The 16,012-nt window shown below is 39.2% G+C and overlaps 1 protein-coding gene across 1 annotated transcript; it reads right to left on the bottom strand.

Moving 5' to 3' along the window:
* Positions 1–1,362: 1,362 nt before the first annotated feature.
* LOC103798798 (bone morphogenetic protein 5) lies at positions 1,363–14,986 on the bottom strand (the record flags this gene model as incomplete). Its single annotated transcript, XM_009071083.1, has 4 exons — positions 1,363–1,998; positions 6,369–6,479; positions 8,283–8,359; positions 14,789–14,986. Coding segments are annotated over 4 exons (536 nt in total), but the record flags the coding sequence as incomplete, so codon positions are not given.
* Positions 14,987–16,012: the final 1,026 nt, after the last annotated feature.

The raw sequence follows: 16,012 nt of genomic DNA, 5'->3' as shown, positions 1-16,012 counted from the left end.
GAGTTCCCAAGACTGAAATCAGAATTGTTGTGTTTTTTTCTGAGCTGAGTGTATGCATAAAAAGGATTTATGTGTTACTCCACTAGCAGGATCAAATAAATTAGTTTCTGCAGAAAACGACAGCTGCACATTCACATGCTACACACAGTCACACGCACACGCTGATTTTATCAGTCTGTAATAATCTGAGTTTTGTGAAATATGTTTTAAATAACCAGAGAAGTCAGAGTTTACATGAATAGACTGTCTAAGGAGAAACTGATATGTCCTATCCATTTTTAGCAACTCTCTGCGAATGGTTTAAATGAAGCATTTTTAATGAAGCCAATTCGTGATAAAAGCAGATATTATAATTAGCCATGGAATAAAGAGGGAAAAAAAAAAAAAAGAGAAAAACTAGTTTTTATTTTTCCATTTTTGTAACTCTAAAATAAGGAAAAAAAAAAAAAAGAGAAAAAAGAATTTTTATTTTCCCATTTTTGTAACTCTAAAATAGAAGGGCATCCAAAGACCATAAATGTGGTTAATTCAAAAGAAGCATATGCATAAAGGTGGCAGGAATGGTAATCTCTAATTGATTGTGCAATTTGAGGCCAAAAATTTTGGGAGATTAGAAAGTTATTTATATGGATTTAAGAATTATTAAAGCTAGGATAGTTAATGCTAAACAAAAGGAAAAAATATCCCATATTAAGTCTGATTATTTCAACCAATCTCCACCTGATAGAAAAGTGGATGGGACTGAAAGGAGGCTGCAAATTACCCAGCAGCTTGTTCCAAAAGGTGTTTTTCATCTTTGCCACGACCAGGAATAAGATTTTTGATTAAACAGGTAAAAACTGTTGCCTCCTCTGTTCCTTCCATCACACACTCACAAAACACATCCAGAAGTAGGAGCTAAATAAAGCAAAGCCCTTCCATAACCTGTGTTCTGTATATTTGGTGTATAGCAACTTGTACTTATAATGGAAGACTTGGGTGGGGTTTTTTTGTTTGATTTTACCTTATGGTGCTATTCTAAAAATATTTGCCAGAGCAGTGTACTAGATAATAGACTGATGTGATTTGAGGTAAGAATGTTGTAGTTCAATTTTTAGTGTTACCTTGGAAAGCCATAACTAGAGGCAAGAGTTTGTCTACATGGAATTTCCAAAGCCTGGAGCCTTTTGCAAACTGCAGCTCAGAAGCCAAAAAGTAACATACTCCTCCAGATACACTCATCTTGTTAAAGAAAATAGTTGTAACAATTATGTGCAATCTTTTCACTTCTATTTTCTATCTACTATTTATTTACTTAAGCACTGTTCAACATTTCACTTTTTCTAATGGAGCAGAACTTCTAAAAGAAAAAATATGTTTAGCCAAGCAGTTTTGTTTAGTTTCTTTTTTTTTTTTCCCTGTGCCTTTTTCTAAATAAATAACTCTCCACAGTTTTCATTGGCACAATATGACCAAATGTATTTTAGTTCCTTTAACAATACAAAGCAGTTATAGAAGTTCTGGAGTTTCTAGTTTAAAAAAAAAAATTCTATACAAAGGCTTTACTTTAAAATATTGAAACAGAATGAAACAGATTCCAGTATGGTCAATTGAAAAATTAGTTTGTGAACTCCTACTGCAATGGTGAGGTGACCCATAAAATAAATGGTTCTGGAATTTTGCTCATACAAAAGAAACTATATACTTTTAAATAAATAAAAGCTACTATATACATTATACTGTACAATTAAATGAGAGATGACATGATATGGAATAAATTTAGGCCTGCCTTTTCATCAGCAAGGCTCATATCTTGACTTTATTACAATTCTGAATAAACCCCTCTGCTTTAGATTATTTTTTTTTATTCTAGTGGCAGCCACATGAGCGCACCACCATATTCCTGTATTTTTTTAAAATAACATTGGAACTGTCATCAAAGTAGAGCACGGAGATTGCATTCAGTTTTGTTGGTGCACAGCATGGCTTTGGTACATGATCAGGGAACATCAAGTGAACCTGAAAGACAGATAAATACATAGCTCATATATCAAACAGAGAGGTACAAGGACAGCGTCAGAGCAAAACATGTCTTTGCAATTCAGAGAGGGCTGTGGGCACAGATTTTCCTTGGTTTGCAACTTTAAAGCACAGCTTACCTCCAGAACATTGCTCTGGTTTCAATGGCACAGGCAGAGTTTTACCACAAAAGCAGATGGAGAGAGAAAGGAGGAGGAGAGGCCGAGACGACAGTTGGTTTTTTGTTGGTTTCTGTTGGTTTTCAGATGAAATTTAGGAAAGAACTGGAGTTAAGTGTCTGCTCAAGAAAACCTTTAAATGTATTGCTTGTACCACCTTCGCTGAGGACAGTGCTTAACATGAAACAAAGGCTCAAGCCCCAGGTATCACCAGGACCACCTCATGTAGGATGGTTGGACTCAATGGTCTTAGAGGTCTCCTCCAACCTTGGTGATTCTATATGCTAAAATGCTTTCTGTGTTGGGGTCTAAGTATGGAGGAAAACCTGTTGCAGGCAGCAAAGGCTGTGCAGCCAAAGGCTCATACTGAAACTCTTTTCAGCCTATGAAATGGTAAGATGTGGGGTCTCAGAGAGTATGACTGCATTTTAAGGTCTCATTTAGGCATCAGTGGATCCAATGCTACTTCCACTGAAGTCAGAATCAATTCATAAGCTGGGTGCCAGCTGGCCAGAATGTCTGGGGAAAGGGCTGAGGCAGAGAGGTCTTTATGCTCACTAGGCTGAAATATATCAATGAAAGGTTAAAGAGAAGGAAAAGAGTTTTGAACAGCATCCCAGAAGGAACAAGATCTACTGGAAATATCTGAAAATGGGGGAAATACAAGTTCTTTGTACTTGAAAGAAGGTTGGATGTAATATTCTACACATGCTGAAGACTTGGAAACTGGGGAGGCCAGAGAAGAGGGAGTTGTAATAGAGAGGGCAAGAGATTATTAAGGCATGGATGAAGACTTCAGCAGTAATAGGTTTCATTTGTATGTTAAGTCTTTGTAAATCTGTTAGAGCCATCTGTCTTGCAGTGATATAAGCCCAGAGCCTTTGCCAGACAACAGAGAACAGTCTATCAGGAAAAGATTTTTACATAACTGTTACCATGAGGTCTTTTTGAAATGAGCAATAATAAATCCTGAAGTAGCAGTTTAGTAACGGTTTCGACACACATTTAAAAACAGTTGAACAAATGAATAGCAAAGCACTGGAGAAAAGAATTCTAGGCAGATGTTTGCCCCATCATAAACCATGGTCCCACCAGCCCCTGCCACTCCAGCTGGAAGCTCAGTGGCCCCACTATCTCACCATGAGAGCAATGTTCAAGAGTAAACCCCAAATTCAGAGATAGACAAACTGCTGATCTACTGCCTTGCACGACCAGGAAGTCAATGCTACTCCTGTGCCTGTTCTGAGGGTGATTGGAAGCATGAGAGGAGAAGAAATCTTAAAGATTTCATTAAATGCAGACTGTCTTGTAGCTATATGCATCTGTATCATCTGTTTGCCTAAATTCAGGCATAGAAAAGGAAGAGAGAGAGAGGTACTGGCCCAGCATTTGTCCTATTCTTGTTACAAAAGAAAATAAAATAGAGTCAGTCAAGTTTGGAGGGGTACCAAGGAACAATCACTTCCCAACCCAAAGAGTGGGCTTTTTCAGAATGGTGTAATCAGTATGACCAGGAGATGACTACATTTGGATTAGGGTGGGGCGTATGAATAATTGTTTCCCAAGCCATCCCCATGTGCACACCTTGTGTAAATCTGAATTTTGGATAATTTAAACCAGAAAGCATTCAACTACTGTTATCTCATCGAATTTATGTGCAGCTAAAATTTAATTAGCCTCATGATCTTTTGGCTGAACAACTGAATGCATGTACAGTACATGTGGAGGGAGACACACAACTCCAAAAAGGCCATAAAAAGGGGAAAAAATTTAAGCATGCAGTTTAAAAAATAGGACAAACTACACACATTTCTTAACAATGGGAAATTAACCATTTTTGGACAAGAAAGGCACACAAGACAAAGTAGCACCATTGGGGCCAATTCTTGTTTAACGGTCCATAAGTGCAGGAGGGAACTCTAACCTGGGAATCTCACTGATATTGGCAACTTTTCTGGACAATGTTTGCATAATGCTAAACTCTTGCTTTGCTGACCTATTTCTTTTCAGCTCAGGACTGCAGATATGCTGTTCTTTGTTGTCTCCTAAGCACATTGCTGTATTTCTTGCCAACTGGCATTTTCTGTTCCCTTTCACCTGAACTCCTTAACACACTTCTATTTATTTCCAGCCTCTGACATTTTCACTTCTTTTTGTAAATCTTGCTGACTCGAGTTCTGGTATAGAGGAATAATATTGCATTGGTGGCTGGGCTTGGAGAAGGTAAATGAAAAGTTGAATGGAAAGGAAAAGGTCTCAGTACATGCTGAGTTTTTAAAATTGTCCCTCTCATGTAGAAATACATGGCAATTTCCACAAGCAGAATTTGTTTTCCATCATAAAGAATTCAAACTTCATTTTTTATTTGTTTGCTTGTTTGCTTCTGGGGTTTTTTGGGGTTCCACAAGCAGAATTTGTTTTCCATCAGAAAGAAATCAAACTTAATTTTTTATTTGTTTGCTTGTTTGTTTCTGGGTTTTTTTGGGTTTTTTTTGGTGTGGGGTTTAATTTTGAGGGGGGATGTTGGGAGTGCTGTCCCAGGAGGGGACATTTCTGAGGGGGGAAAGGTTTTTCAGGACCAGATATTTTATGTGAAAATCAAAGAAAAAGACTACCATCCATGCACAGACTTATCAGCATAGTCTGATGGTCAGGAGACTTTCAGTTTAAATCAGAGAGAGCCTTAACTGTAATTAGAGAAACATGGTTTTGAGTACCTTGACCTTTCCAGAAATTAATTAGGGATGGCAACCCTTTCCTGATCTGATTTCATACTCCTGCTCCCTCCTGGTGTATTATCTCTCATTGCTCTGCTTCTTAATCACTCTTCTTGTGCCAGTGCTATTCAGAGCCAGCTGTTTAGCTGGCACAGGTGAAAAATCAGTTTCTGAACAGACTGCCCAGACTTCAGTCTCACAGCATTACATTTAGGCATAGCCTAAAGTTTGTGATTTCTGTAGCTGAATTCTGCCAGGGTACAGGAGGCCTGGCCAGCTGCTTCAGCTAAGATCATCTTTTTGGCTGCTGCAGTTGAGGCACAGGACTAACATTAGAAGTAGCAGAGGCAGAAAGCTGGCTGTAAATCCCCTTTTACATGTACCAGGCAGAGCAACAGATCCAAACACACTTCTTTTTAAATTGCATTTGTAATCCAGGCATGACTGAACACAATTTCTTACATGCAAATGCATCTGTTTGCAAAGCTTCACATTAAATTGCAGTCTCTCTGCCAGCAGTTGACAAGAGAGGTCCACAGAGTGGCCAAGTGTCATCATTTCTGGAAGGTATAGCATGTAGATGTTAACATTGAGCTGAAAAACTCTTGGAAATCAGACTAGGGGGCCCCTTTGGTTTCTGTCTGCACAAATTCTCCAGTAATACAACACAGTCTTCTCATGTGTTATTGCATTTGAAACGGAGGAGAAACCCACCACATGGGCCACTCTGAGCAGATCATCCTCTCTCCAGCATAATCATCAAAGCATGTTTTTTAAATGAGTTATCTTTTACCAGAAATACCCTGATGCATTAGGAAGAGCATTGCCAGCAGGTCAGGGAGGTGATCCTGCCTCTCTGCTCAGCCCTGGGGAGGCACATCTGGAGTGTTGTGTCCAGTTCTGGATCCTCAGGACAGGAGGGACATGGAGCTCCTGGAGCAGGTCCAGGGGAGGGTGAGGAAGATGCTGAAGGGACTGGAGCACCTCAGGGATGAGGAAAGGCTGAGGGAGTTGGGGATGTTCATTATCAAGAAGAGACAACTGAGAAGGACCTCATTAATTGATTCAAGACCATGAACAGGAAGTGCTAAGAGGATGGATCAGTGGTGGAAACCAATCAAACAAGAGGTAACAGCAAAAACTGATGCCCAGGCAGTTCCACCTGAACAGGAGGAAGAACTTTCCTGTGCAGTCACTGAGCACTGAACAGATTGCCCAGAGAGGTTGTGGATTCTCCCTCTAAGGAGGTATTTGAGAACCATCTGGACAGAAATCTAAGCCATGTGCTCTGGGCTGGCCCTGCTGGAGTAGGGAGGTGGGACCAGATGGTCCATTGTGGTCCCTTCCAAACTAACTGGTTCTGTGATTCTGTGAATCAAAATTCAATAGTAGCAAATGGAAAGGAAGAGTCAGACCCTGTGCAAAGACACTAACAACTGCATAATAGGCAACTACAACATAGGCAGAGACATACCAGAGTCTGGACAATGGCATGGTTTGTTGCATTCATGTGGGCATTGAGGGGGAAAGAACACTCTCCATCACAGTAAAACGCAGCATAACCTTCCGGTGCAATAATCCAGTCCTAAAACAAGAACAAATAAATCCTCTCAATATTTGTTTTCCTCATTCAGAGAATTTATAACTATATCAAGCTAAGACTTGTCCAACGATGAAATGGACTTCAGAATGTGACATGTAAATTATTTTTGCTTTATTCATGCAAAACTGAGATCAAAATAAATTAAAAATCCATACTGAATACCAACTAATGAGGGTTTAAGGGGAATTTAAGATCAAAATATGTTTATGAGAAGACTTTTCCTCCCAGCCCAAAAATCTTGAGCACTTCTTGATGCACCAAAAGCAATTAAAATGCACCCTCTTCCTTCAGCATACTCAGTACCATTAACTGTATTACTGTGGGAGACTGAGGGTTGTTAGAAATTACCTGTTGGCATGTCAATGGATCATGCATTTTGAGTATTTCTAGCAACACAGCATGGGGAAAAGACCACAAGAGGGAAAATATTTCCAAATGTTAATGAAAGCTGTGTGTTCAGTTTGCTGAATTCCTCCTTTGCCAGGTAATGGAGGTGCTGTGGGAAGGGCAGAGAGGATCAAGTACCTACTTCTTGAGGTTTGTATCTTTTTTGTGTCTCATTTCACACTGAGTTTCACTGGTCAAATATTATACAGTATAGCTATAGTTTTCCAGCTGAAAACTTTTAACTCCTAAAGTATATTTTTGGTGATAAAAATAGATTTTCTTTTCTCTTTGGCCACCTGAATGACTGATCTGATAGTCTTGCACACCTTGGAGCAGATCAGAATTTACAGTTTGGAAAAAAAGTTGAAAACTGTTGATATCTGAAAAAAATCTGTGATCTACAGACAGACAATGGCTCATTTGTTCAGCAGCCTGAGTTCCACACCACAAGTCTGCTCTGTGGCCCTGGACAGGATGATTATGCTCTGCAGACTTGGGAAAACAGGCTGTGCCTACTTCTTCAGGCTGCTGTGAGGATAAATATACTACCCAATATCAGGCAGGATAATGAGGCCATATGAGAATCTGAGCTAGATGCATAAAGGATGAGCTGTCACTAAAGAGATTGCATATCTTTCCTCCTCATAGACTTGTTCTGTTCCTGGAGAGTTGCTTTAAAATCATTCAGAGAAATGTGACATGCACAGACAGCCATCTCTGAGTTCTTACCTACATGTGCAATATGTCTAGGTTATAGGTTGGTGATGGCCTTCTTGTTCTTTCTTTATAGAGAGTTCCTTGCTTTCTGGAAAAAAAACCTAAATTGATGTCTATTTTCTTTTCTCATGATGCCCTGATTTTATGACCTTACACCACAAGTCCATTCTTCTTTTGTTGCTATGTGGTAGGATGAATTTTCCCCAGAAATTATAGAAAATTAGCTCTGGTACTATAAAGACCACTGAGCAGTGATCCAAAACTAGTTCCCTGAGAACTCTACCCCAGTGAAATCTCTCTGAACTGCAGTAGACAGCACTGAACCAGGGAGAATTCAAGTGCAAATTTTTAAATTTCCATTGCTTGCTGTGCGGATTTTGGTTTCATTTACTGCAGATTCATTCGTATCTGGAGTAGCAGTTGAGATTTATCATTATGGGAATGAATCCAGATCATAAACCTATTAATGTATGCAACATCTTTGAGAGAACAACAGCTAAAAGATGTAAAGCAATAGTGAGAGCAATAGTGATAGGGATTCATTACAAAATGCTTTTAAATAATTTGTCTCTCCTCAGTGAAACACAAATTACCATAAAGTAAACAGAGTATAAATAATGGGGGACTGTAAAATAGATTGTCCCAATTTGAACTGATACAAAGCAGCATTTATAATCATACCTGCCATCCCAAGTCTCGGAAACTCACATAAAGTTCATGTTTCTTACACGCTTGTTTTTGCTCACTTGTGTTATAATCTGCAGGAAGAAAATAACAGTAATTAATTGTTTAGAAGCATTGCTAGAATCAACAAGATTTAGCTATTTTTGAGATCCAGACCAAACTGTACAAAGGAAAGGAAAAACATACTATCATTTATATTCCTAGGGTTGGTCGTAAAGGTGATGGAAATGCAGAATCAGCACAGTGAGGCTGATGCAGTTCGTGCAGAATAATGCATACAGCATCAGGGGAAACAGGTTTACAAGATGTCAGTTTGCTGGCTAGATAGGTAACACCTCTGTTAATATACATGCAGCTAATCAAAGAGGACAAGTGAAAGTTTGATCCAAGATATGGGTAAGTCATCTGTATGTTGGCATGGATTTATTTGCCAGGTAAAAAAAAGAAACCCAATTCAAAAGACAAGTTAACAATGATAAAAATTGCCCTGAAACAACAGCATTTCCAAAAGTCTCTTATTCAAACATTACTACATTTTATACACCTTCATTTTTCACCATCTTTTCTGGAAATATTCACCACTTGATGGTCATTAGTTGGTAATACTAATGCAAACAAGTAGGCTAAGAGATTTTTGAAAGCACTGAATGTTTCTGCACTGTCAGAGATCTGTCAGCACAGAAGGACACTCAGAACCTTCCATACATGCTTCTCCAGGGCAATCTTAATCCTGGAGGAATTCTGGGACTTGTTCCTTACTGCTGCTAAGTAGCAGAAAAGGAAGGGAACGGGGTCAGGTCTTTATCACATTAGCACCACAGAGTTGGTTTGCAGAGCTATTCAAGTGATGCCATAAGTGAGGCATGTGATAGAGCAGGGAGGACACGCTGTCTCCTCTGGTTCCAATTCAAGAATGCTTAAAGTGACTTTTTTTGGACCAAAATAACCATTCGGGGAGGAAAGAAAAAAAAAAGTTGGCTGCAATTCACAACAACAATAACAAGGAAAAGCAAACAAGCAAACAAACAAAATCCCACAAAACCCAAACAAACAAACAAGACATGGAAAAAGAAACAAAATCTTCAGTTTCAGGAAAAGAATTTTTTTAGGAACATATTTTTTAGCATTATGAGACTTGAGGCAAAATCTTCAGTTTCAGGAAAAGAATTTATTTTAGGAACAAATTTTTTTAGCATTATGAGACTTGAGGTTGGAATGGGAAGGCCTCTGAAAAAATTCTGGATCATTAGGAGCTGGGCCTTATTCACATAAACTAAAGGAAGGGAGTTCTACAGTTTGTGAGATAACCTGTGTAGTTCTTCACTATCCTTACAGAAAGCTCTGCCAAATATACAGCCTAAAGGAGCTTTTCTGCAAATTTACCAACTGCTTCTTGTTAACTGTCCTGATCTCTGCTATCACTGCTTCCCTGGATTCTCTTCAGCTTCTCTCTGTCTTTCCAAAGATGTGATGGCCACAACTGAACACAGTGCCAAATAAAATAATTACTACACATTCTTTCCAGATTATTTTCTAGTACGATAACCCAGAATAGGATTTTTGCAGCAAAACTACACTGCCAAATAATGAACTTCCTATCCTTTTAAATATACATTTTTGCCTAGTCACCTTAGGATTCTGTTGCAGTTATACAAATCACTGAATAAAGGACAGATTGGAGGTGAGGATGCTGATGACAGCTGCAGCATGATGGGGCTGCAGCAACGATGGTACAGTAGAGTTAAGGTTCAGAGGGATGACAAAGACCAACAACAACATTGCAACCCATTGAAGCCAAGCAAATATGGAACAAAGCCACAGTGGCTAGGTCAATAGGAAACTCTTGACTGAAGTGGAATTCAAATAGGAAGCAGAAGTAAAGTGGAATTGGGATGAACTACACAGAAATAGCATAAACAAATTGCCTGGGCATGCAGAGATGGATGTTAGGAAAGCTAAGCTTAGCTGGAGTTAAAACTCATGAGGGATGTGAAGGTCAGCAAGAAACACTTCTACAGGTACATTCAAAGGAAAAATAAAACCACAAGAAAAAGACAGATTTGTTGTTCAATAGGGCAAAGGAGCTATTGACAAGAACTCAGAACAGTCTAAGGTACTCAATGATTTCTTTGTCTTGTTTTTTACTGGCAAGATTTACTCTCAGGACTCCCAAGTCCCTGAGCCTAATGACTGAAGCTCTACCCACAGTAAAAGGAATAGAGTTAGGAATCAGTTAAACAGCTTGAAGATACACCAGTCCATGTGAGCAGACAGGATGAATTTCAGGGTGGGGAATGAGCTGACCAACATCTTTGTAAAGTCACTTCCTGCCATTTTTGAGTGTTCAGAGTAGCTGGAGGATATGTCTGATGATTCAAAATGGAAAATTTCACACATGTCTTCAAGAAGGCCAATCAGGTTAATCTAAGTTTCTGGGAAGTATGCAGAATAAATTCTCATGGAAACTGTGTCCAGATACATGAAGAACAAGAAGGTGTTTGGGAACAGTCTGCATGTATTTACTAGTTCAAGCTGTGCCTAACCAACGTGACTGTTTTCTGTGATGAGCTGACTAGCTTTATGGGCTTTTGAAGAGCACTGGGTGTTGTTCATTGTGCTTTCAGGAAGGCTTTTTATATAGTCTCCCAGTCTTAGAGACATATTGGTCAATCCAATCAATAACTTTGGATAGGTGAAGAAAATAATGGATAGAAACTTGGCTAGGCTGCTGGGCTCAAAGGGTTGGGATTAGTGGTAACCAAGTCCACCTGGCAGCTGGTTACTAGGGGTGGCCCTAAAGGCTCAATACTGGTGCCAATACTGATTCATGTCTTTGTTAGTAGCCTGGACAATAGAACAGTGTGTTCTCTGCAAGTTCAGAGAGGATACCAGATCTGAGAAGAGTGAACAATCATCCAAATTACCAACAGAATGTAAGACTGATCCAGATCCAGAAGAGACTCAGCAAGGTGTCATTCAAAATAAAATTCAAAATACTCACACAATTTTTTTCTCTTATTGGTAACATGCTCTTTCAATAGGCTTTTTCTTTAATTTTTAAACAGGTTGTGTACCTACTTTCAGTTTAATATACATGGGCCCCAATACGACTACCAAATCTGTGTAAAAATCTGTCCACAAGAGATGTCCATTTGTAGCACTAAATAAGCATCAGGGATGTTAAGCTAGGCTTTCTAAGCTATAATACCTCAAATCCTCATACTTTTTAGAAGACAAATAGTGCTGTTTTTCTATGGTATTTCCATAGCCCTTCAATGACAGTCATTAAAAGATCTCCACCCATAGCTAGTTACCTGCTGCCATCTCAGATACTCTCAGTTGCCCCAAGCTATGCAGGGTCAAGATATATACTCACATCCCATGGGAGTTCTGTGTCTTTCTGAAATAGCAATTGGAAGCAAGTCAGGATGTCCTAAGACATCACAAGTTGCAGTGAGAGGACTAGAGAGAATGGTCATGAGCTGAGACAGGGAAGAGTCAGATTAGATGTTAGAAAAAATGTTTTCCCTGTGAGGCTGTTCAGCCACTGGAATATTGCCCAGGGAGGTGGTGGAGTCACCATCCCTGGAGGTGTTTAAGAGATGTCTGGATGTGGCACTGGAGGATCTGGTTTAGGGTTTAGGAGTTTCAGCAGAGTGACAGGTCAATGGTTGGACTTGACGATCTTAGAGGTCTCCTCCAGCCTTGATGATTCTATGATTCTGTGCTTTCAAAAATGTATATGCCTTTAATACAAGAAAACTCCCTAAGCCATACTTTGAGCTGAGCTGTCTGTAACAATCTACTCTGTTCTGCATGCATGTTAGAAGGTGAATGTAGTAGAAAATAAAGGAACTTTAGTTTATAAAAAATGGAACTGTGTTTCACTGATGATTCTCCACAAGAATCTATACACTCATTTTCACTAATATCAGTGCTCATAGGAGGTAAATATTGAGCTCTTCTGTTTCAGGTATTAGTGGGAATTTAAAATTCATACATAAAGAATACATGTCACTCCGTAAATAAACTATGGCTGAAAAATGTGGAAAAGATATGCACATGAGAAAGTCACAATTAGTTTTAGATAGCACCCAAACAGGCAAATAAATGAAAGATGAAGACTGTGCTTTTGTCAGCTTTCTCTGTTATGACATTTTCATATTCAATGAAGCACGTACAGAAGTTTTAGCTCCAGGATGTAGCAGAAGTCCCTGCAGATATAGGAGAAAGTCTGAATAATAAATATGTAAGTCATCACACAGATGTTGTCATAGTCTTGATACTCTCAATCATTTGAAAATAGGTGAACCAGCAGTGGATGAGTGAGCAGAACACCTGATGGGATGGGATGGTCTGTGTTTTGTATACAGACACATATCTGCAAGACATCTAACCCATTCACCTACAGGAAAGTGAGACCTGGGCAAGTCTGTATTCCTTCCTTGAATTCTATCTTTCACATAAGACAAATGTTGTGTGTAATGTAACATTTCATTTAAGTATCAGATGTGACTTATATAATATGATCTGGTGCCAAGGATTCAATTTCATATACTGTAGCTTCAAGGCTTATATGCATATTCTGTCAAGAATCAAAACCATAGGCTGCTGTGACTAAGAAAACATTGTTCCTCAGCTATTCAGGGACTGCAGTTGGGATCCAGACCCCTACACAGCAGAAAGAGCTGTGGAAGGAGGGCAAGAAAGTCCATGTGTAAGAAATTTCATGAGAAGTTTGTGCTTTTTTTTACAGGGGAAATAAAGGCCTATAAACGTGCCTATATATTTACTCCTGCAAAGTACTGCATTTTTAATTAGTGTAACACCAACCAATAAAAAACAGGAAATGCAGCCTTAAGTATTGTTTCCTGGCTTTATCTCACTGCATTAGGAACAAAAACTATGTAGCTTTGCTTGTAGGTTTTCTGGTGTAAGTCACTATTCAGTATTTAAACGTGGATATCCTCTAGTGTCCAGTTACATGGTAACTCTTTTTAGGCAGCATTAAAAAAAATGAATGAAGCCAATTTTTGGTTTTGTGATGTACTTTGGGAACAAGTTGGTTTTGGTTGTTTTTTTGTTTGTTTGGGTTTTTTTTATTTTTTAAAGCTACATTTTGAGAAAAATGCAACCATGTAAATTCTAAACAGTTCAGTTGTCTGTGCATAGCAAGCAGGGGGAGTCTGAATGCTAAGTTTCATTTTGTCTGTCTTCACACTGTGTTGAGGTCTTTTTCTCTTGAAGTTCTTAGCAACACAGGGATGTTGACTCCAAATCCATCAACAATTTCCCAGCTGTTATAATAACTGATACATAAGATTTTATTTTCTTCATACTGTGTTTGTGTGTATGATAGAATCAGAGAATGGTTCGGGTTGGAAGGGACCTTAAAGATCATGTAGTTCCAACCCTCTCTGCAATGGACAGGATCACCTTACACTAGAGTAGTTCTCTTCCAACTGAAACCCTCCTATGATTTTATGATTCTCTGTCTTCATGAATCATTCAAAAACTGTCTTGTCTACTGGAAGGGAAGAGCTGAGTTGCCCAGTAGAGCTTTCCTTTTTGACATTCTGAGAATACAGTACAGCTAATTGCTGAGGTGCAAGGACTTGAAAAGGAAGAAGACAAAAGGCAAAAGGAAGATGACAAAAAGTGAAAGCCAAGAGAAGGAGAAGGGGGGGGAAGAGAAAGGAAGGAAAAAAAGAGGGAAAACCCCCAAGAAACAGAAAATGAAGAAGAAAAAAGCAAGGAGAGAATGAAGACATGACTGCAATAAAGCTGAGATTGATGTCTTGAGAGAAATATAACCAAAGCCTCTGATATGTGAATGACAACACACCTATCTGGGTCTGTCTATAGAACCTCTGACTCTGTGAGCATTTTTCAGTGTCAATGTGTGACTTAAATGCTGTAGATAGAAGATTATGGAACAAGCTTAGAAACAAAGGACCTACATCACACAGTGATCTTTGTGTCATTTATGTCAATAATGTCTTGCATCAAGGGGTGACTGAGAACTGAATATAGTCTGATGATTTAGCCTTATCCCACAAACCTGAAGGGATGCAGCATATACCCAAGTTCCTGGGGCTGGTGAAGAGGACATAAAGGGCATAGCTTTTCTCAGATAGCAGGGTCTCCACATGGAAGGACTATATTCTGTAAAGACTTAAAGATCAGAGAAATAAGAACATGTTCTCTCCTCCATATCTTTTTTTGCACACCGGAGCATCTGGATAGAATCTTGTACATTACCCTCGTAGCCTTCAGCATGTTCATCCACAGACTTTAATGAGCATTGCTGGGATAGTTATTAAAAATAAAAGTGTTCTGAAACACCTACGGTGTGAAAAGTCTCCTCAGTGATCATTAACGGCACTCAAATAAAAAGTTTGTTCATTTGTGATATGGGGATTGTTAAGGCTATGATCCCACTGCATTTGAGCAGGTGCTCATAACTCCTATAAACAGACTAGTAAATCATAGCTTCATCTTACCCCCAACACTTGGCATCCTAGAAGACTCCTGATGACTACTGGACTTGTTGCGGTTCTGATTTTTCCTCTTGTTGTTGGCTGCTCGGACAGAACGGAAAAGGACTTCACTTGCCTTGAAGAATGCAACCATGAATGGTTGCTTTGACTGAGGCCCATGCCTTCCAATCAGCCCAGCAGATTTAACATTGATACTTCGACCTACAAAGTAATGGAAATTGCAAGTTAAAAGGTGAACTTCTGCCCCTCCTGAAGCCACGGTGGGGGTTCAACTGCTGACGGAAGCATAGCAAGGAATTTGCCATAATCCAGAGTTTACGCAATTTAGAATCCTAAGCACATTTTGTTGAACAGAACTTAAAAGACAAGAAGTTCAACCATTTGCAAAAGTTTCAGCAGCTTTACAGGTAGCTTGTTACTGCATAAAATTGTGGTCTCTGCGTGCTATATATATCCTTTTCATTGCACAGACATTTTAATTCAGTCTCGTGCACACATCGATAGAACTGAAAAATATATGAGCCCCATTAAAGTGTATTCGTTATGGAAAGGATAATGCAATGTGGTCTTCTAATTTTTGCATCACTTGAGTGTGACACGTGGAATCTTACATCCCCAAAGCCAATCAGTAGCAAATAGAAGTATGGATAATAAACATAATTTTGTTTAAAGACAAATATTGTGCAGTGTTACTCAAAGCCATGTTCATTCACTAGTAAAGGTAGGAAGCCATTCAGTCATTCAAGAGAACAGAGTTTGAAATATGCACATTATTGACTCTGGTTCTGCTCCCAGGGGATGTGCATATTTCTTTAAAATATTTATTCAGTCAGAACTGTGTGGTAACCTCACTATATTACACAGCCTAAACCTCACTGAACGAAAGGAAAGCAAAACAAGTCGCTGAAGCTGCATCAGTGACATTTCAGCAAATAAACCCTTGCTCTTAACAGAATTTACTTTGGCAGCACAAACACTTTTGTGCGTACGTGTATTATGCAGAGCCCTTCATACGTCAGAAAATGAGACAGTGTCATGTGAAGCTGTGCAGCTGTGCTGGGTGGGGGACACAGAGGTCCTTCAAGTGGGAAGGTAAGGGCACAGGCACCCGAGGATCCTTCGAAACCGGCTGGAAAAGTTTGTTACACAGGCAACGAAGGAGCATCTGCCCCACAAACGTATAATGCCCTTAACTCAATGGACCTGAAAAAGAACTTGCAAATAAGC

The sequence above is a fragment of the Acanthisitta chloris genome, unplaced genomic scaffold (assembly GCF_000695815.1).
Source record: "Acanthisitta chloris isolate BGI_N310 unplaced genomic scaffold, ASM69581v1 scaffold3150, whole genome shotgun sequence".
NCBI classification, from domain to species: Eukaryota; Metazoa; Chordata; class Aves; order Passeriformes; family Acanthisittidae; genus Acanthisitta; species Acanthisitta chloris.
This window is presented reverse-complemented; position numbering and strand designations above follow the sequence as displayed.